The following is a 21797-nucleotide window of genomic DNA, read 5'->3' as shown; positions in this document are numbered from 1 at the left end:
GTTGCAGTGTTCCATGTCATTAGATAAACCTTACTTGGCAGTACCTGCCTCCTGTGCTGTTTGCCAATTTATGCAGCAGCTCAGTGCTTGGACCAGGAAGCCTTGTTCTATAGCAATCACAGAGTTGACTGGGCAATCATTCCTTCATGCACCTGTGCCCCTGCCTACAGTGGCTGCTTTTCCTCAGTTCTATCCATTGTAGATCTACGGTTTCACTTCATTGCAGTAGTGTGCAGCGAAGTCGGGTTGAGTGCAGGTACCTGGAAACCTCACGTGGCTTAACCATTTCTGGCACCAGTTGCCACTAAACTGCAAATGGTGGGCAGCTAGTATCCTCAGATCTGGTTACATCAATATGCCGAGGTAGCTGATTATATTGCAGTTGCCTTGTTTCCTTTCTAGCCTGCAATCCAGGAGCCTTTATGATGCCTTCACCTTTATTGCCTCTGTATCTACGATAAATTCGGTAATGGTATAGGATGTGAATGTTCCTGGCAAAGCCAGAACTTGTTGCCCATCCTTAATTGCCCTTGAGGAGAACTATAGCCAAGCTTGTGCGACGAGAGTCCAAAATGCTGCCTCCCATTTTGTAACCCCACCTACAAGAACAACTTGCATTTATGTAGTACCTTTAACATAATAAAATATCCCACAGTGCTTCACCAAGTCTGACTCCACCAGCACCACTTTATTGTTGACCTACATTGCTTACTCAATCTGTCAAACTTAAAATGAATCATCATTGTGCTTCAGTTCCCTTGATGACCTCACCCCTCCCTATCTATGTAATTTGCTGTCGCGCTACAGTCCTCCTTCCCCATCTATCCCTCCACACGCACACACACAGGCACACACACTTAGTCCCCTCTCCTCCCCCACCCCAAATCTGGTAGTTTGTTGTCTGACTCGGCTCTCATGTGCATCGGCACCTCCCTGTGCCTCATCATTGCCTTCCGCACAGTGACGACTGCAGACAAATCCAGACACAATATCAACACACTGAAGGAAATGAATAAATCGCCTTTGAATGCCCAATTCAAGAAATGCAAGGACGTTATATTTTGGAGGCAAAATAATGCCCAGACGCCATTGCCCAACTTGGAGGTGACATTGGAAACTTGAAGGATGAAACAGCTCGTCGCTTCCAGGGGTTACTGATTGCAAAGATAGCGCTAGATTATTGATGTCGCAAATTTATGGAAGGTTTTGGATTGAAGTCCCACTCTGAGGAGTTGAGCACACAATCCATGTTGACCCTGGCCGTGGAGTACTGAGGGAGTGCTGTGCTTGTCAGAGGTGTTGTATTTCAGATGAGGCATTATCTCTCCTCTCTCAGGTACATAGGAAAAATGGCATGGCACTATTTCAAGGAAGAGCAGAGGAGTGATTCCCTCAACAAAGACCAAACAAACCAGATGACCTGGTCAACATCACAATGATGTTTGTGGGAGCTGGCTGTGTGCAAACTGACTGTTGCGTTTCCTGCATTACAACAGTGACTACGCTTCAAAAGTATTTGTTGTCTATTTGTTCATGGGATGTGGGCATCACTGGCTGGTCCAGCATTTATTGCCCATCCCTGAGGGCAGTTAAGTGTCAATCACATTGCTGTGGGTCTGGAGTCACATGTAGCCCAGACCAGGTAAAGATGACCGATTTCCTTCGCTTAAGGACACAGGGCGGCATGGTGGCACAGTAGTTAACATTGCTGCCTCACAGTGCCAGGGACCCAGGTTCAATTCCCGGCTTGAGTCACTGTCTGTATGGAGTTTGCACTTTATCCCCGTGTCTGCATCGGCTTCCTCCGGGTGCTCCAGTTTCCTCCCACAGTTTGAAAGACGTGCTGGGTAGGTGCATTGGCTGTGCTAAATTCTCCCTCAATGTACCTAAACAGGCGCCGGAGTGTGACGACTAGGGGATTTTCACAGTGATTTCATTGCAGTGTTAATGTAAGCTTACTTGTGACACAAATAAACTTTAATTAGTGAATCAGATGGGTTTTTAAGACAATCAACAATTGTTTCATAATCATCATTAGACTTTTAATTCCAGATTTTTATTGAATTCGAATTTCACCATCCCGGTCCCCAAAGCATTACCTTGGGACTCTGGATTACTGATCCAGTGACAACACCACTGTGCCAATCCTGGGACATCCTGAAGTTGTGAACAACAATTACAACAATCTTCCATTTATATAGCACCGTTACATAATAAGACATTCCAAAGGGCTTCACAGGGGCATCGTCAAACAAATTCTGACATTGAACCACATGAGGAGATAGTTGAACGTTTGGTCAAAGAGGCTGGTATCAAGTAGTAGGGACAGAGATGGTGAGGCAGAGTGGCTTAGGGAGGGAATTCCAGAGCTTTGGGTCTCAGCAGTTTCAGACACAGCCAATGGTGGTGAAATTATTAAAACCGCAGATACTCAAGAGGCCAAATTGGAGGAGCACAGAGGTCTTGGATGTGGGGTTGGAGAAGATTACAGAAATAGGGAGGGATGGGGCTTAAAGAGGGTTTTGAAAACAAGGATGGCAGGTTCTAAATCAAAAACTGATTAACTGTTTGGTTGTGCTCAACTTTATGGAGGATGGAAGGCTAGCTCGGAATAGTCAAGTCCAGAAGTAACAATATAATTTAGGTTATTTGGGCCATAACTTCCTTGGTGTGGCAATTAGGGTCAGATTGCCGCTCCGCTTCTAGTTACTTACCTAAAATTAAAGCCACACATTTCTCACCTGATCTTCCGCCTCAGACCAGGTGAGAAAGATCTCGAGGCCTTGTGTCAAGGGCAACAGACTTGGAGGCAAGGAGGACACGCCCATTTTCTTATGGCACTAACTGCCATAAAGCAAGTAAGTTTAAAAGTCTCAGCCACTTTGATGGGGTGAAGGGGATGATAGGCGTATTATAGTGGTCGGGTGGTCTGTATGGGGGAGTTCAGTGGAGGGAGTGCTTCGTGGGCTATGTTACATCAGTAGGGCGATAGTGGGGGACAGTCAGGGGTGGGAGCAATTGTCGGAGTTGCAGTCAGGAAAGTGGGTGTGCAGTCAGGGGGTTTTGGAGAGTGCAGTTGGGGATGTAGTGGAAGAGTGGAGAGGGCAGTTAGTGGGGAAATACATGGGAGGGGGGTCAGGAGGGTAACTGGATGGAAGGTGAAGGGGGTAGTTGGTGGGGGTGGGTGCAGCAAGTCAGCACTATAGTTACCCAGAAGTTAAAAGTGGTTTTAATTCTTCTAACATTTTCTGGGTAACTAATACCGCTGCCAGACAGTTAGAACCATCCGAAGTTTGCAATTTGAATTGCAGTATTGGATGGTTCCCATTACAGGGCAATTGCCCAATGGCAGTTTGAAATTTCTGGGCAATTGCTGTGCCATCTCTACACGGGGTCATCCAGAGGAGGTTCCCAGCTCATCTTTGGGGGACCCCCCAATTACACTGCCCTGGATCTCGGAAGTTATAGGCCAAAGTTATGGGCCAAAGTCTTACTGCTCCCAACACAGCAGCACAGTGGCACAGTGGTTAGCACTGCTGCCTCACAGTGCCAGGGACCCAGCTTCGATTCCCGGCCTGGGTCACTGTCTGTGTGGAGTTTGCACGTTCTCCCCGTGTCTGCATGGGTTTCCTCCAAGTGCTTCAGTTTCCCCCCCATAGTCCAAAGATGTGCGGGTTAGGTGGATTGGCCATGCTAAATTGCCCTTTAGTGTCAGGGGGACTAGCATGGGGTTATGGAGATAGAGCCTGGTGGGATTGTGGTTGGTGCAGACTCGATGGGCCGAATGGCCTCCTTCTGCACTGTAGGGATTCTATGACTTCTTCAGGCACTTGTTTCTCTCTTTGAACAGACCTGAATGATTTATGAGTAAAATCTTATTGACTTATCTCTGTAACTGCAGAATGCAACACCAGCAATTCATTCATGAAACTTAACATGCCCGCAACACATTCTATTGGCCTCTTTTTCCAATAGTTCATATGCAGTTCTAACACAGAGACTCAAATCTGCGATAATGATCTATTGCTACTTTTCCCCATCAATGCACAGCTCTTCACGCATGTTTAACTTTAACTTTCAAATAGAAAAGCGTGGGGTTTAATTTGTAATGATACAACCTCAATTTAAATATGTTCACTTCCATGGAGATGCTACAAAATTATATTCTAACTGCTGAAACTAATATTTTTCCTTTTTGAAAACTCATTCAAAATCAATATTTAACCATGGAAAATTTTATTATGCACCATGTACCGACAATCTAATTAACATTCCAACAGCGCTGCAATCAAATCACAAGGTAATGGATGTCAGGCTACCACAGTGGGATTTGAACTCACATTGTCTGGATTACTAATTCGCACGGTGGCACAGTGTTTAGCACTGCTGCCTCACAGCGCCAAGGATCCAGGTTCAATTCCCGGCTTGGGTCACTGTCAGTGTGGAGTCTGCACGTTCTCCCCATGTCTGCATGGGTTTCCTCCGGGTGCTCCGGTTTCTTCCCACAGCCCAAAAGACGCGCTGGTTAGGCGCATTGGCCATGTGCCTAATGTACCCAAACAGGCGCCGGAGTGTGGCGACTAGGGGATTTTCAGAGTAACCCTTCAACTTATAGAATCATAGAAACTACAGTGTAGAAGGAGGCCATTTAGCCCATTGAGCCTGCACTGACAACAATTCCACCCAGGTCCTATCCCCGTAACTCCACATATTTTCCCTCCTAGCCCCCCTGACACTAAAGGGCAATTTATCATGGCCAATTCACCCTAACCTGCACATCTTTGGAGTGTGGGGAGAAATCTTTCATGCTGTTTGATTTGAACTGCTGCAGAGACATTGTGTGACCTCATTTTTAGATTTGAATGTTAGCCCTCTGCAGTGAAAGAATAACCCTAACCAAACATCACATTTACGGAATATGTTTCAGGCATTTGGGTGGCACCATGCTGTCGCCGGGTATCCGATGCAGCGTGCCATCAACCACGGGACATCTGTCTTATGTATGAACAGGATAAGAAATAGTGTACCACTTTAACCAATCAGATTGAAAAATCTTCAGTGAGACTCGCAGAGTATAAACCAGGAATATTTAACTCAGTGTAAAACCCGATAAAGCAGATTAAAGAGAAGCAAAGAAAGATGGCATTGAGAGAGAGATAAAAATAGGCAGAAAGAGAAACTCTTAAGACATTTTAAATTATTTTACAATTCTCCAATTCATTTTAGAGTTGTCTCGTTTAAATTTATTTATTAGTGTCACAAGTAGTCTTACATTAACACTGCAATGAAGTTACTGTGAAAATCCCATAGTTGCCACACTCCAGCGTCTGTTCGGGTAACACTGAGGGAGGATTTATCATGGCCAATGCACCTAACCAGCACGCCCTTTTGGACTGTGGGAGGAAACCGGAGCACCCGGAGGAAACCCACGCAGACACGGGGAGAATGTGCAAACTCCACACAGGCAATGACCCAAGCCGGGAATCAAACCCGGATCCCTGACGCTGTGAGGCAGCAGTGCTAACCACTGTAATTAAGATGTATCACATCATTTAAAATCTCATTTCGTCTTGAATACCCCAGCTCAATGTTTATTGATATGTTTAGTTGGTAAGTGCCCCAACTTCACACCATTCCATGTGTTTGAATGCTGAATCTATGAGTGAGGTGCCAATGTAGTGAAGCTTGTGGAGGAACATAGCTAATGGAACAGTGATTTCTGTGTTAGCTACGTAAATGCAGATTCCAGGTATTTGTGTCTGATTTCCTCCACAATAATGGTGAGCTCTGATTGTCTCATCATTCCAAAATCTGGGCCTGTTTGTTTTTATTTCTCTTGAATTAATCTTTCTGGTAACCTCATGTTATGATTGACACTTTGCTGTGCTCAGCATTGCAGCACTGACTTATCCTGACAAGACATTAGAAATTATGTATTGTCAATGTGATAACCAACAAATAATGGAAGGAGTCAGCGCAGTGAGTTTATTGGTACAAGCACTGAGAGAAACTCTAATTAATTATATTATAATTCATCTAACTAAAGGTACAGTTCTATAATTAATCTGTCCTAATCACTTACATGCAAGCTGGAATTCTCATGATAGTACTTTCAGTCTATCCTATGTGTCACATCAGCATGGAGCTTATTTAGACCGCCTCTGTTGTCCTGTAAGGGTAGATTTAAGGTGACAGTTAAACTGCCAATTACACATTAGCACTGTGCAACTTTTGAGATGTATGTAGAATCATAAAACAGCACAGAAGGAGGCCATTCGGCCTGTCAAACCCTCGTTGACTCCCTGTAAGAACCATTTAGCTAGTCTCACTTTCCCACCCTTTCCCCAAACTTTGCAAATATTCCCCTTCAGTTTCCTATCCAAGTCCCTTGTCGAAGCTACGATTGAATCTGCCTCCCCCACTCCACACCCTCGTTCAGTACATTCAAGATCCTAACCATTTACTGTGTGAAATTATTTTTGCCCAAGTCAATGTCCTCTGGTTTCTCAACACTACCGAGAGTGGAAATACCTTTTCCCCGTCTACTTTGTCTGGCCCGTTCATGATTTCTATCAAATTTCCTCTCCATTTTCTCTGCCCCAAGAGCAACCCCAGCCTCTCAAATCTAACCATATAACTGGAATTCCTCATCCCTGAAACCGTTCTCATAAATATTGTCTGAACTCCTTTCTAAAGCCTTCACATTCTTCTGAAAGTGTAGTGTTCAGAATGACTCGCAGGATTCCCAGCTGCAGCCAAACCAATGTTTTACAAATGTCACATAAAAGTATACAAAATATTCTGCTTTTTTATTCTTCCTGACGAACTGAACAACTTCACATTTTCCCACATTATACTCCACCTGTCAGATGTTTTTCTCTCAATCTATAGGGCGGCACGGTAGCACAGTGGTTAGCACTGCTGCTTCGCAGCTCCAGGGACCTGCGTTCGATTCCCGGCTTGGGTCACTGTCTGTGTGGAGTTTGCACATTCTCCTCGTGTCTGCGTGGGTTTCCTCCGGGTGCTCCGGTTTCCTCCCACAGTCCAAAGATGTGTGGGTTAGGTTGATTGGCCATGGTAAAATTGCCCCTTAGTGTCCTGGGATGCGTAGATTAGAGGGATTAGTGGGTAAAATATGTAGGGATATGGGGGTAGGGCCTGGGAGGGATTGTGGTCGGTGCAGACTCGATGGGCTGAATGGCCTCTTTCTGTACTGTAGGGTTTCTATGATTCTATCTACATCCATTTCAAACTCATATGTCATCTTCACCATGTACTCTCCTACCTATCCGTCTCATCTACAAATTTTGTTACCATGCATTTGCTCCCCTCATCTAAGTCACTGATATAAATTGTAAAAGGGTGAGGTCCCAGCACAGACCCCTGCAGGACTCCACTCATCACATCCTGCCAATCAGACAAAGACCCATTTATGCGTACTCTCTGCTTTCTGCCATCCAGCCAGTTGATCTTCAATCCGGGCTAATAGCCGGAAAAGCACCATGAGCTTTTATTTTTTTGCAATAAACTTTAAACTTTAAACTTTGGACACGGGTGAGGTCCCTGAGGATTGGAGGATAGCGAATGTGGTCCCATTGTTTAAGAAGGGTAGCAGGGATAACCCAGGAAATTATAGGCCGGTGAGCTTGACGTCCGTGGTAGGGAAGTTGTTGGAGAGGATTCTTAGAGACAGGATGTATGTGCATTTAGAACGGAACAATCTCATTAGTGACAGACAGCATGGTTTTGTAAGAGGGAGGTCGTGCCTTACAAATTTGGTGGAGTTTTTTGAGGAAGTGACAAAAACGGTTGATGAAGGAAGGGCCGTGGATGTCGTCTATATGGATTTCAGTAAGGCATTTGACAAAGTCCCACATGGCAGGTTGGTTAAGAAGGTTAAGGCTCATGGGATACAAGGAGAAGTGGCTCGATGGGTGGAGAACTGGCTTGGCCATAGGAGACAGAGGGTAGTGGTCGAAGGGTCTTTTTCCGGCTGGAGGTCTGTGACCAGTGGTGTTCCGCAGGGCTCTGTACTAGGACCTCTGCTATTTGTGATATATATAAATGATTTGGAAGAAGGTGTAACTGGTGTAATCAGCAAGTTTGCGGATGACACGAAGATGGCTGGAATTGCGGATAGCGAAGGGCATTGTCGGGCAATACAGCAGGATATAGATAGGCTGGAAAATTGGGCGGAGAGGTGGCAGATGGAATTTAATCCGGATAAATGCGAAGTGATGCATTTTGGAAGAAATAATGTAGGGAGGAGTTATACAATAAATGGCAGAGTCATCAGGAGTATAGAAACACAGAGGGACCTAGGTGTGCAAGTCCACAAATCCTTGAAGGTGGCAACACAGGTGGAGAAGGTGGTGAAGAAGGCATATGGTATGCTTGCCTTTATAGGACGGGGTATAGAGTATAAAAGCTGGAGTCTGATGATGCAGCTGTATAGAACGCTGGTTAGGCCACATTTGGAGTACTGCGTCCAGTTCTGGTCGCCGCACCACCAGAAGGACGTGGAGGCATTGGAGAGAGTGCAGAGAAGGTTTACCAGGATGTTGCCTGGTATGGAGGGTCTTAGCTATGAGGAGAGATTGGGTAGACTGGGGTTGTTCTCCTTGGAAAGACGGAGAATGAGGGGAGATCTAATAGAGGTATACAAGATTATGAAGGGTATAGATAGGGTGAACAGTGGGAAGCTTTTTCCCAGGTCGGAGGTGACGATCACGAGGGGTCACGGGCTCAAGCTGAGAGGGGCGAAGTATAACTCAGACATCAGAGGGACGTTTTTTACACAGAGGGTGGTGGGGGCCTGGAATGCGCTGCCAAGTAGGGTGGTGGAGGCAGGCACGCTGACATCGTTTAAGACTTACCTGGATAGTCACATGAGCAGCCTGGGAATGGAGGGATACAAACGATTGGTCTAGTTGGACCAATGAGCGGCACAGGCTTGGAGGGCCGAAGGGCCTGTTTCCTTTGCTGTACTGTTCTTTGTTCTTTTGTTCTTTGTTCTTTGAATCTTCATCATAGAAAAGTGATAGAATAACATGTGGGCATCATAGTGTGAGCATGCTTGTGTGTATGTTTCTAACATTCAAGTACATAGTGAAGCCAGAAGCCAAGGGATGCAAGAGCTTCTCACACCAGTATTGGTGTGGATCTGCTACGGCACAATTCCAGCCTCAGACTCTTCGCTCCTAACCAGTAACTTCGCTGCACCCTGTATTTCAGTGAGCTGCATTGCTTGTTCAATTGCTCTTTTAATCCCCGAACCCAATGCTTAGCTGGACTTTCTGTGAAGCAATCTCTGTGTTCCCGGTTGGCTTTTATTGTCTAATTTAAAGTAACCTGTAATGGGGGAATTGGAAATTCTTTTATTGGCACCCTCTGGGGGCAATACCGCTCGACAGATTGTCAGAGGAGAGTTAGCAGGAGCGGCTTGTGAATCAAGGGAACAATGGCAACACTCGGGAAAGAATAGCAACTTGGCTGGAGAACTTGGGGCAGGTTGAGGAATTTCATTCTTCCCCCATTGCAACAGTTGGAGGTGATGTACTCAGGTACTCATGGTCCCAAAGTGGCAAGTGACATGTGGGAGAGGGGAGGTTTTATGACACCTCTGATACACTTGTACAAGATTTTATTTGAGGCTTAGTTCTACAGAGAGTGTGACGGCAAACTGAAAGTTGAATAAAATTAAAAGGAACAAACATTGCCAAACTGGTCAGCAGAAATTCCCCTATTGACAGAATACCATACTGTCTGAGATTCAAAGAAAGTTGATCCCCCTTGAAATTCAACAACAACTTTCATTCACACAATGCCTTTAACGTAACATAGCATTCCAAAGGCACTTTGCAGATGTGGTATGAAGCATAATTTGACACAGAGCCATGTACGAATACATTAGGATGGATGGCCAAAGGCTATTCAGGGAGGAATGTTTTAAGGAGTGTCCTCAAGGAAAGGAAGATAATGACACAGAAAGGTTTATGGAGAGAACTCCAGCGCTTACAACCCAGACAGCTGAAGGCAAGACTGTCAATGGTGGAATGATTAAAATCAGGAAATCAGTACGTGTAAGGCACTATATTTTTTGATTTGATTTATTATTGTCACATGTATTAGTGTATAGTGAAAAGTATTGTTTCTTGCGTGCTATGAAGTCAAAGCATACCTTTCATAGAGAAGGAAACGAGAGAGTGCAGAATGTAGTGTAACAGTCATAGCTAGGGTATAGAGAAAGATCAACTTAGTGCGAGGTAGGTCCATTCAAATGTCTGATGGGCAGCAGGGAAGAAGCTGTTCTTGAGTCGGTTGGTACAAGACCTCAGACTTTTGTATCTTTTTCCCGATGGAAGAAGGTAGAAGAGAGAATGTCCAGGGTGCGTGGGGTCCTTAATTATGCTGGCTGCTTTGCTGAGGCAGCGGGAAGTGTAGACAGAGTCAATGGATGGGAGGCTGGTTTGCGTGATGGATTGGGCTACATTCACGATCTTTTGTAGTTTCCTGTGGTCTTGGGTAGAGCAGGAGCCATACCAAGCTGTGATACAACCAGAAAGAATGCTTTCTCTGATGCATCTGTAAAAGTTGTAAAAATCTGTAAAAATATAAATGTAAATTTAATGTAAATAATGTAAAATGTAAATATAAAATGCAAATACAAGTTATACAAATCTGTAAAAATATAAATATTAGCAGCCACTATTATATCTTGCTATTTTTGCGGTGCCATTAACCAACTCCAAACCCTTGTGTTAACTAGCAGGAGAATGTCAGAGAAATGAACTGAGTGTCCAGTCATGAGTATTACTGGCACTAAACTCTCAGGCTGCAGGCTTGCTCTGGGTCAATAGTAACTGGGTTATGAAGCTGGATGTTTCTCAGAATCATTTTTTTCTGTTTTCATCATTTGTTTTGAGACTTAGAACAGAGTTTGGAATCATTAGGTGTTTTAATTGAGAAACTGTTACTCTTGGCAGGAGCATTGGTAACCAGGGAAAAAACAGATCTTAAAAAATTGGTAAATCAACCCAGGGTGAGCAGTGAGAATATTTTTTCCACAGTGCGAGGGTTGTGATCTGGAATGTGCAGCCCCAAAGGAAGATGGAAACAGATTCAATGGTAAATTTCAAAAAGAGAATCGTACATGTCAGGGTGGACCTTCCACTCTGGGTGCAACCTGTGTTCAAAATTGCACCGATTGAAATTTCTGCTCAAATCCATTAGCATATCCCAAATCTCCCACAACCAGCTCAATCAACAACATTTTGAAATGTAAGTATTTTTTCCTCTTGCCATTTTATGCTCCCCCAGTGGTGGGTTTGCAGGCTGGGAGTGGGAGTTTGGGGGAGCAGGCAGGGGGTGGGGGGAGCTGGGGGTCCTGTAACCTAGTTCCTAGTGGCCTTCCCACTAGGCCCCTGTTTATCCTGACCTCTCTGCAATATAATGAGCACCCACCCTTGCCCCAATTAATGCCCTCAAATAACCAATTAATGGCCACTTAAGGGCTATTTCCCCCTCAAACAACCCCCGCACCCACCCTCCCTCTCCCCCGCCATCCTGGCCTTAATTTTGAGGTTGGCAGAGAAGCCTGGAAGCTGACCCTGCTCAGGCCTCTGGCAGGAAGGCTGTTGATGCGCCTGCATCATCAATCGCCTGTCAACATCGGGCACCCACCACTCATGCCAATGTCTGCCATAGGTGCTGCTCCCCCCTCAGCCTTTCCACCACCTTCCTGTCCCTCTGCTCACACCCTCAGTCCTCACCTCCCCTCCCAGCCCTTAGACTCCTTGCACTTACTTACTCCCGGAAACCTGAAACTTAGACTCTGGGAACTGCTTGCATTCGAACATTAGAAATGGGAGCTGAAGTAGACAATTCGCCCCTCGAGCCTCCTCTGCCATTCAATATGATCATGTTTCTCTGTTTGTGTTTCAAATTCCATGTTCGAGCCCTGATAACCTTTAATTCCCTTGCTTAACAATGATCTTTCTACCTCTGCTTTAATAATATTCAATAACCTCGTCACCACCATCTTCTGAGGCAGAGTTTCAAAGTCACATAACCCTCTTCGAGAAAAACATTCTCTTCATCTCTGTCCTAAAATTTTAAAACCCTGCTCCAGTTCTGGACTCACCCATCAGAGAAAACATTCATTCCATGTCCACCTTGTCAGGGCTATTCAGGGTCTTATCTACTTCAATCACATCACCCCTCACTCTTCCAAAATCCAGTGGAAACAAGCTCAGTCTGTCCAACATTTCCTCACAAGCCAACCTGCTCATTCCAGGTATCATTCTAGTAATTCTCCTCTGAATTGCTTCCAACTTATTCACATCCTTCCTTAAATAAGGAGACCAAAACTGCACACAGTATTTGAGATGTGGCCTCACCAATGCCCTCTATAACTGAAGCATAACACCCTTACTTTTAATAGCTTTAACAAAGGGTCATCTGGACTCAGAACATCAGCTCTTTTCTCTCCTTACAGATACTGCCAGACCTGCTGAGATCTTCCAGCATTTTTTCCTTTGGTTTCAGATTCCAGCATCCGCAGTAATTTGCTTTTACCCTTACTTTTAAGTTTGATTCCTCTCCTATCCTCCTAAAGGATAGCATTCCATTAGTCTTCTTGATTATGTGCTGTACCTGCATATAAGCCTTTTGTGAATCATGCGCTCTATCACCTAGATCCCTCTGCACCTCAGCATTCTGCAGTCAACCGCCATTTAAGTAATACTCTGCATTATTCATTCTTCCTGTTAAGGTCAACAACTTCACATTTTCCCACATTATACTCCATCTGTCAGATTTTTGCCCACTCTCACAACCTATTTAAAGCCATCTGCAAACTGCCTATGTCTTCTTTGCACGCTTTCCCACCTATTTTTGTGTCATCTACAAATTTAGCTACCGTGCCTTCACTCCTCTCATCGAAGTAATTTATGTAAATAGTAAAAACCCCTGCGGGGTTCCACTTGTCAAATCAGAAAATGACCCATTTATGCATACTCTGTTTTCTGCCAGCCAATACTCAATCCATGCCAATTCTATTTTATTCATTTCTGGGACATGGGCGTCGCTGGCTGGCCAGCACTTATTTCACATCCCTAGTTGCCCAAGGGCAGTTGAAAGTAAAGCACATTGCTGTGGCTCTGGATTCACACGTAGGCCAGACCAGATAAGGACAGCAGATTTCCTTCCCTAAAGGTAATTAGTGTTGGGTTTTCCGACAATCGACCATGGTTTCATGGTCACCAGTAGATTCTTAATTCCAGATATGTTACCCCCTACGCCATGAGTTTTATTTTCCACAATAACCTTTGCTGTGGAACATTATCAGATTGCAGTTCCCGTCCTCTCCCCTGCAGCTTCTGGCCCTGCTGCGACTAGAGAGCAGCCAGTTGATCAGATCGAGGGCTTTTTCAGGGGCAGAAGGCCCACCTCCAGCCATTTAGCGCTCAGTGAAGCAGGAAGCGGCTGCAGGTAAGCCAGTATCAGCGGTGATGCAATCCCCACTGCCTCTTTGGGTGGCCAGGTGGGAAAATCCACCATCCTAAAAAATCCTGGCTTTAGTGTAATTGAGAGTCGTCGCCTACTTCAGTTTTATTAATGTGGGTTTATCACCAAAGATGAGCAAAAATAAGTGTTTGAGTTCACCAATTGTACGTAATCCAATTTTTAAGTGAATGAAAACGAAGCAACCATTTATAGCTTTTGTGTACAGCAGTCACTGTATCTTTGCAACTTAATAAATATTTTAATATTTTCAAAGTTATGGATCGTATAAATTGATGCCCTTCTATCTAAAATGAAGAGGTTAGTTTCAAGAGCCTCCTCAAAGCCCCACAGACAGCTCCAGTCAGCGACAGCTCATCATAGCCATTCAGGAGTGGCCAGTTTTGAGGGTGCAGCCACTTTTGACTTCTGCCAGGATTATTTATTAAACTCATGCAATGTGTCCGAAAAGCTCGAGTTGCATTATATACAAATCTGCATTAGAAATTCCACCGCCTTTTATGACAGTTTTGGCCAATTTGAGGAAATAATGTTTTTTTTTAAATGCGACTGAGCGGAGACTTTGTGCAGTAGAATTGAAAATTAAACATCTGAGGAGGAAAGAGCTGGGTAGTTGGGCTTAATTGGCTAGCTCATTCACAGAGCCAGCACAGGCATAATAGGCTAAAATGGCATCTATATCAGAATGTACGCCCAGATTTTAACCAGAAAATTAATTGGACTGGCCACCTAAATACTGTGGCTACTGGAACAGGTCTCGTATGCTGGGAATTTTGCTGCGAGTAACTCACCTCCTCACTCTCCAAACGCCATCTACAAGACACAAATCAGGAGTGTGATGGAATACACTTTGCTTGCCTTGTTGAGTGTAGCTCCAAAAATATTTTTGAAGTTTGACACAATCCAGGACAAAGATTGCTCGATCCACTACCTGAAACATTCACTCTCCCCGCCACTGTCGCACAGTGGCAGCAGTGTGTACCATCTGCAAGATGCACTGTAGTAAGGCTCCTTCGACAGAACCTTCCAAACCCACCACTGCTACAACCGAGCTTTAAAAATAATGGACAAAGAAGATTTTCACAGTAACTTCATTGCAGTGTGAATGTAAGCCAACTTGTGACTAATAAATAAACTTTACTTTAACCTATATGAATAAAGGCAGCAGATGTATGGGAACACCATCAACTATATATTCCCCTCCAAGTCACACACCATCCTGATTTTGAACCATTTCACTTTTCCTTCATGACTGTTGAGTCAAAAACATGGAACTCCTTTTCTGACAGCACTGTAGGTGTACTTACATCACATGAACTACAATCGTTCAAATTGATCAGTGTCACCTTCTCAAGAGCAATTAGGAATGAGCAATAAATGTTAGCCAGACCAGTGATGCGCACATCCCATTAATGAATAAAATGTGGCTAGTTTCCAATGAAAAGATGGTTCTAATCATGAGGCGTTCCTTGTTTCCTCAGATATTTCAATTAGTCTATTGTCGCTGGTGGTTACTGCCTGTGGCCTGGCACTTTTTGGAGTCTCGCTGTTCGTCTCCTGGAAGTTGTGTTGGATCCCGTGGCGGGAACGCAGCGAATCGTCCAACAACAAGGAGAGCCAACAGGAGCAGCAGCACTACACGGATAACGAGACTGATGGGCACGAGTATAGCGAGGAGTTCATGACCGAACCTGCCTCCTACCCAGAGTCAGCGATGAAGATCAGCCACACTTCCCCCGACATTCCCGTGGATGTCCAATCCAAGAATAAGGAGAACTGCGCCCATAACGTACGGATGCAACGGCAAGTCACGGAACCCACGTCATCCTCCAGGTCAGTGGCTTGTGCAGTCCGCGGGAGATACTCACAGGTTAAGGCACTCCCTCTGACTGGATTCCCAGATTGTTGAAGCCAAAGATCTGACAAGAGGCCCATTAACTTGTTAATTAGAAACCATGGTTCCAGTTGGCATTGCCAGCTGCTCCAAGATTCCCCTGGAATCTCCAGGAATTAATTGACCTTCTGAACACTGTTGCAAGAATTCTAGAGGTTGGGGGGTTTGGGAGGGGAACAGATTATAGCAAGCAATTAAACATAGAATTTTTGAAATAGTTTCTTTGACTTTTTTTTCCGAGCTTTAAAAATATTGGATATGTTGGTGGGTAGAAAATAGACTCTTGTCCAATCCAAAGTCAATGAATTGATCAAGAAGGATTTGTCACTTCCTGATTCGTTCCCTGAGGATAGTCATGTTGGGCAGCCAATGATGAGAAGGTTGGGGGTAGAGGGTGAGGATGGGTGTGGGTGCAGTTAGAAGCAGAAAATGAGGTAACCTCTAAGTTAATTGAAATGAGGTTCCCACAATCCCGCCCGAGGGCCAATGGAGAATGCCGTTCTCCGAGCCTCACCCGCCCCCGGAATCGGGCGGGCATTCCAGTAAATTTCCGGCCACCATTTAAAAACCTGCCTTAATTTCTGCCTACGTCCTAACTCACACAAAGTCCTGTTCATCCATCACACTAGTGCTCACGGACCTACATTGGATCTCCATTAAGCAATGCCTTAATTTTAAAATCCTCACTATTTTTCTCAAGTCTGCCCTGCTCTTGCCTCTTCCCTCTCACTCTAACCTCCTCCAGCGCCACAAAAGTTCAAGGTACCTGCATTCCTCTCATGATTACCTCTGAGCTTTCTCGATTTGCTTTTCTCTACCATTACCTTCCTCTCCTCTCTTTGAGATCCATGTTAACTTACCTTTTATATCTGCCTCAACATCCTCATATCTGGCTCAGAGTCAAAATTTGAGTGGATTGGCCATGTAAAATTGCCCCTTAGTGTCTCAAGATGTATCAGTTAGGGGGATTAGTGGGGTAAAACATGTGGGGTTATGGGGATAGGGCCTGGATGGGATGCTGTTTCAAAAGGTCAGTGCAGACTCGATGGGCCAAATGGCCTCTTTCTGCACTGTAGGAATTCTATGATTAGCTAATGTTCACTGATGTGAAGTTCCTGTGGGTGTTTGGTAATGTTGAAGGTGCTATATAAAAGCAAGTTGTTGTTATTCAATGGCAATGATGCAGTAGGTTCCTCTCAAGGGTAATTAGGAATGGACAACAAATGCTGGCTTCACCAGCGAAGCTCGCATTCCATGAATAAATGAAAAAGAGATTTTAACACAGAGCACAGGGCAGTTGGCAGAGACATGGAAAGGCAGTCAGGAGAAACCGGTGAAATGAAGGGAGTTGCAATTGTATTGGCCGGGGGAAATTGAATGTAGAAAAGAGATCGCCAATCTCAGTGCTGCCCTGAGAGGTAGTGCGGTTTCGTCAGGTGTCCTGCTCTTTGGAAGAGAAGTTCATTCGAGAGCCAAATCTTCCTGCCTTGGAGAATGTTATCTTGACTGACCTCTGAAGTGGCGTAGCTCTTTCAAAGAGCTGGCACGGGCACTGTGGGCCAAAATGTTCACCAGTGCTGTAAGGTTAGACCCAATAGACTTTAGTAGGGCAGCATGGTGGCACAGTGGCTAGCATTGCTGCTTCACAGCGTCAGGGACCCGGGTTCGATTCCTAGCTTGGGTCACTGTCTGTGTGGAGTTTGCACACTCTCCCCGTGTCTGCGTAGGTTTCCTCCAGGTGCTCCAGTTGCCTCCCACAGTCTGAAAGACGTGCTGGTTAGGTGCATTGGCCCGAACAGGCGCCTGACTGTGGCGACTAGGGGATTTTTCACAGTAACTTCATTGCAGTGTTAATGTAAGCCAACTTGTGACTAATAAATGAACTTTAAACTCAATTAAGGAAACATTCCTTGTCTAGAATGGAAATAATGGCCTTTTTATAGGTTGGAAATGCCTAATGTGCAAAAGACACACTTGCCCCAACTGAGAGTGGGTTCCCAATTCTAAATGGAGCATAAAATTCAGAATTCCACCAACATACTCTTTTGGTTTGCTGGTGGGGTTTCACAAGCCTGTTTAAAGTATGCAACGTTTAGGGGTTTGTGGAGAAAATGGCAAAATAAAAATGATTTCATGGTCATAAGAGCAAATATTTGCCAATCAATGTTTTCTTAGATAGCTGTGAGGTTGATGGGCTGAATGGCCTCTTTCTGTGCCATTAAGACTCGATGCCTATGACACTACATGTTTTGCAGCCTTTTACTAAATAATAATGGCTTTTGGTTGCAGGCACAATTCCATTAGAAGGCAGTTAAATCTTTCCAACCCGGACTTTGACATCCAACAGTACCAAAGGCAAGAAAAGCCAATGGACATTGGACGGATTAAACCCGAGTTGTACAAACAGAGGTCGGTGGACACTGATGACGGAAGGAGGAACAACCGCACGTGTGGCAAACTTAACTTTGTGCTGAAGTACGACTGCGACTTGGAGCAGCTGATTGTCAAAATCCACAAGGCGGTCAACCTGCCGGCCAAGGACTTTTCGGGAACATCTGACCCGTACGTGAAGATATACTTGCTGCCGGACCGTAAAACCAAACACCAGACTAAAGTCCACCGCAAAACCCTCAACCCCATCTTCGACGAAGCCTTCCTCTTTTCTGTGCCCTACAACGAGCTGGCCAATCGGAAGCTTCACTTCAGCGTGTACGACTTTGACAGGTTTTCCCGCCACGACGTGATTGGCCAAGTGGCCGTTGACAATTTCCTCGACTTGTCTGAATTTCCCCGGGAGACAATGCTGTGGAAGGATATTCAACACGTCACTTCGGTAAGTGCGTCCTGCCTCCTGGGTTTGCGATTGAAAAACACCTCCCGAATACACAAGTTATGCTTTTTTTAAAAAAACACAAGGGTTTTACATTCATTCATTCAGAGGATGTGGGCATCAGCGGCAAGACCAATATTTACTGTCCATCGCTAATCCCCAAACGCCTCTGAATTTTCATCTCTGTGCGAAGGCCTGTGCTGTGAGTAAATGGCCATCTGAGGAAATCTATTCTTCCTCCACATCCTCGACTCCATTTTCCTTTGGCCTTTTTATAGGTTGGGAATGCCTAATGTGCAAAACACGTACCTGCCCCCACTGAGGGTGGGTTCCCAATTCTAAATGGAGTATAAGAATCAGCTGCCACGCACGCGCCGGAATCCTACCGCCCTGCCTGCCGCAGGAATCGGAGCGGGCGAGGGGCGGACAATGGGAAGGTTCACTGACCTCGGGCGGGATTTTCCAGTCTCAGATCGAGCGAGGCCATTAAATCCTGCCCAATGCGGGATTTCGCAAGCCCATTAAAAGTGTACAATGTCTGGAAGTTTGTGGAGAAAATGGAAAGACTGTTAAGGTATCAGGGACATTCTGAAAGGTAGGTGTTAGATATTTCCACATCTTCAGAGGTCACTAATTGGTGCTGTATTGTGATGCAGATGTGCTGTAATACAATGATTCATTCATCTGTCTTTTAATGCTAATAGACTCATTACAAATGGAGTGAATATCATAGTACAGTGAAAAATATTACAAAATGTTCTGTCAGCCCTGTGCTGTCATTTTTTGAACTGTGCTTTAAAGAGTGACAGCTCTGGCTGATTAGAAAAACATCTTTTGTCAGTTGAAAAAAAATCTAAGCACTTGCTCTCGTCCATTGATTGAAGGGCACCCAACTTTGAAATTGAAGTGCTCTTTCCATCTTAGTGACTAACTCTATTGTTTGCACAGCTGTGGCCATTATGAATGCTTTACTGAGCTTTACGTGCTCATGGGTAGATGTTTCATTTGTGTGAGAATAAATGACAATTTTAAGAGGTTGTAATAACAGATTCAGCCTTTGATGCAGTTTAATGGTTTGTTGGCACAATTTAACAGGATTACAAGTATTACAAAGTTTGCTTTCACACAGCAGAATGCATTTTTTCTCAAGATCAATGATAGTGTGTCTAATGGAGGTTGTTATTAGATGGTGAGAGCATTACTTTATCACCCAATGAATATAAGATATTTTCCATTGATACTGCATGGAATCTTGACTGTGCATAGTTGTTACTGGGTGAATTGCTGTGGAGGATGCATGGGACTTCATGGAGGGTGCGTGGGGTGATGGGGGCGGAGTGTGAGGTTTAGGGGCCTTTAAACAATGAGAAGCTATGCTGCTCTTGCCAGGAATTGAGGCAAACCTTCTCACCAGCCCACCTGTGCACCCGTACTCCCACTGCAATGGTTCATGGTTCTCAAGCTGCACCGCAAACCTAAATTCTGTGGGAAGAAACAAAAATCCTGGGAAAAGTTGCACATCGGTCAGGAATGCAGTCTGTGAGCTGTGAAATGGCCTGACTTACAAAGCCTGCTCCCAAGAGAAAATTCCAGCCCCTTAACTGAGCGATGTGCAGTAGATTTAGGGCCATATTTTGCCATTTTGATTCGAAGTGCTGGGCGGACTTGAAACTGAGAGTGTTTCAGATCGGACTTTTAGACCCGTTCTCCGACGCCCCCATAAGCACTCTGCCTGAAAAAATATCCATGATTCCGAATCGTGCTGCAGAGGCCTGTGGGCGGAGCTTATCATGCCCAAAACACTGCAGCTCTGATTGGAGCATTCAACTGTGCATGCGCAGTAAAAAAAATAGAAAAATGCTCCCTTGCCACATTGCTCCCGGGCCGGATAATGTCTCCCCCCTGGCCCCCACAGACATTGCTCCACCCCCACAACATTACTGTCCCCCTTATCCCCCCACACCCCCCATTACCCAGACCGATCGCAGCCCCCTGCCCCCTTCCTCCCTACCAATCACACACAGAGTGGCAGTGGACCCCCCTTTCCCCCACCAATCACATGCAGAGTGGCAGCAGACCCCCCCATCCCTCCGCCCCTCCACCAGAGTGACATCTCACCCACCTCCTCCCCCCCCCACCCACCAGAGAGCCATCTGACCCGCCTCCTCCTCCCCCACCAGAGAGCCATCTGACCTGCCTCCCTCCCCCCCCACCCCCAACAACCGCTCTGAGTCAGAGAGCCGCTGGAAGCTCTGACCGTACCTCCTCAGAAGCTGGAGCGCCCGAATTGGACCTTTGCGGACCATGTCGGTTTTGCGCCAAATCTGGATGGGCAAACGCAATGGTAAAGGGGGAAGTGCTGGTAAAGTTGGGCGCCTAGCCCATTAATTCAATTTAAATGCTTTCAAATGCATTTAAATTGCCGTCGTACCCATTTCGGGCGCGGTCCCAATCGCCGCTATTTTCAACCATTAGTAAAGGGGGAGCGGCCGTGGAGGCAGTCATGGACTGCATTACTCGCCTCATGCCCAACTTTACCAAGTTTTCGTGCCCGAAAACGGGCGCAACTTGATGGTAAAATCGAGCCCTTAGAATCACATGTAGGTCAGACCAGGTAAGGATGGCAGATTTCCTTCCCTGAAGGACATTAGTGAACCAGATGGGTTTTTAAAAATAACAATCCTGCAGTTTCAAGGTCACCATCACTGGCACAAGCCTTTCATTCCAGGTTCATTTAATAAACTGAATTTAAATTCCCCCAGGGGTAGGGGGTGAGATTTGAACTTGGGGGTAGAATTTCTCCTGACGTTGACCCCGTCTGAAATCATGAAAGGTTTGGATAGAGTGAATACCAAGGGAATGTTTCCTTTCACAAGGAGGAGCATAATTGGAGGCCATCGATATCAGATAGTCACCTAGAAAGCCAGTGGAGAATTCTGAAGAAACCGGGAAGCAGAATCTGTATCATTCCCAACAGCAGGTCTGGATGTGTGCACCAGTTCCTCACTCTTGTTTTTCACTGATTTCCACGTGATTACAGTTAAAATTTAAAGTACTGGCGGTGTGCATGGCAAACAGTTAAGATTCCATGGCGGGGGAAGCTGGTCGGTGGTGTAACCCACCGTCAGCTGACAATGCTGCAGCTATTTGGTGAATCTATTAAAGAGCCTCTGCTCAAACAGGAAGGTTCTGGAACATGGCTAGAACTTTCCTGCCCAACTCCATTGCTATTAGCATAAGACCTCAAGGGAGGCTAACTGCCATTGGGAGAATTGCAACTTGATTTTATGTTGGTGCATTTCCGCCTTTTTGGCTCCCATTAGATTCTCTGAATTTAAATTAATTCAAAAGCATTTGAAAGGTTGTAAAATGTATTTACTTCAGCCAATCAAATAATAAATTGTAAATGAGGAATGATTAGCCAAAGGTCATTTTGAGGACACCCCAAAGCATGCCACGCCATCATGGAGACAGAATGAGCATGGGGAGGTTTTCTCGATTCAATTTATCTTGGCATTTTTACTGAGAGTTAGTTGCAGTTTGGACCTC

The 21797-nt window shown here is 45.2% G+C and overlaps 1 protein-coding gene across 2 annotated transcripts in view; it reads left to right on the top strand.

Moving 5' to 3' along the window:
• The window catches only part of syt9b (synaptotagmin IXb), a 102259-nt gene that overhangs the window by 32294 nt on the left and 48168 nt on the right, over positions 1 to 21797 (top strand). For both annotated transcript variants that reach the window (XM_078220920.1, XM_078220919.1), the window contains 2 exons: positions 15006 to 15357; positions 17708 to 18251. In XM_078220920.1, the coding sequence (XP_078077046.1) occupies positions 15006 to 15357; positions 17708 to 18251 (896 nt within the window). The remainder of the gene's footprint in view (positions 1 to 15005; positions 15358 to 17707; positions 18252 to 21797) is intronic.

This window comes from Mustelus asterias, chromosome 9 (assembly GCF_964213995.1).
Source record: "Mustelus asterias chromosome 9, sMusAst1.hap1.1, whole genome shotgun sequence".
Classification (NCBI taxonomy): domain Eukaryota; kingdom Metazoa; phylum Chordata; class Chondrichthyes; order Carcharhiniformes; family Triakidae; genus Mustelus; species Mustelus asterias.
The sequence above is the reverse complement of the archived record's forward strand: the minus strand, read 5'-3'. Positions and strand labels throughout refer to the sequence as shown.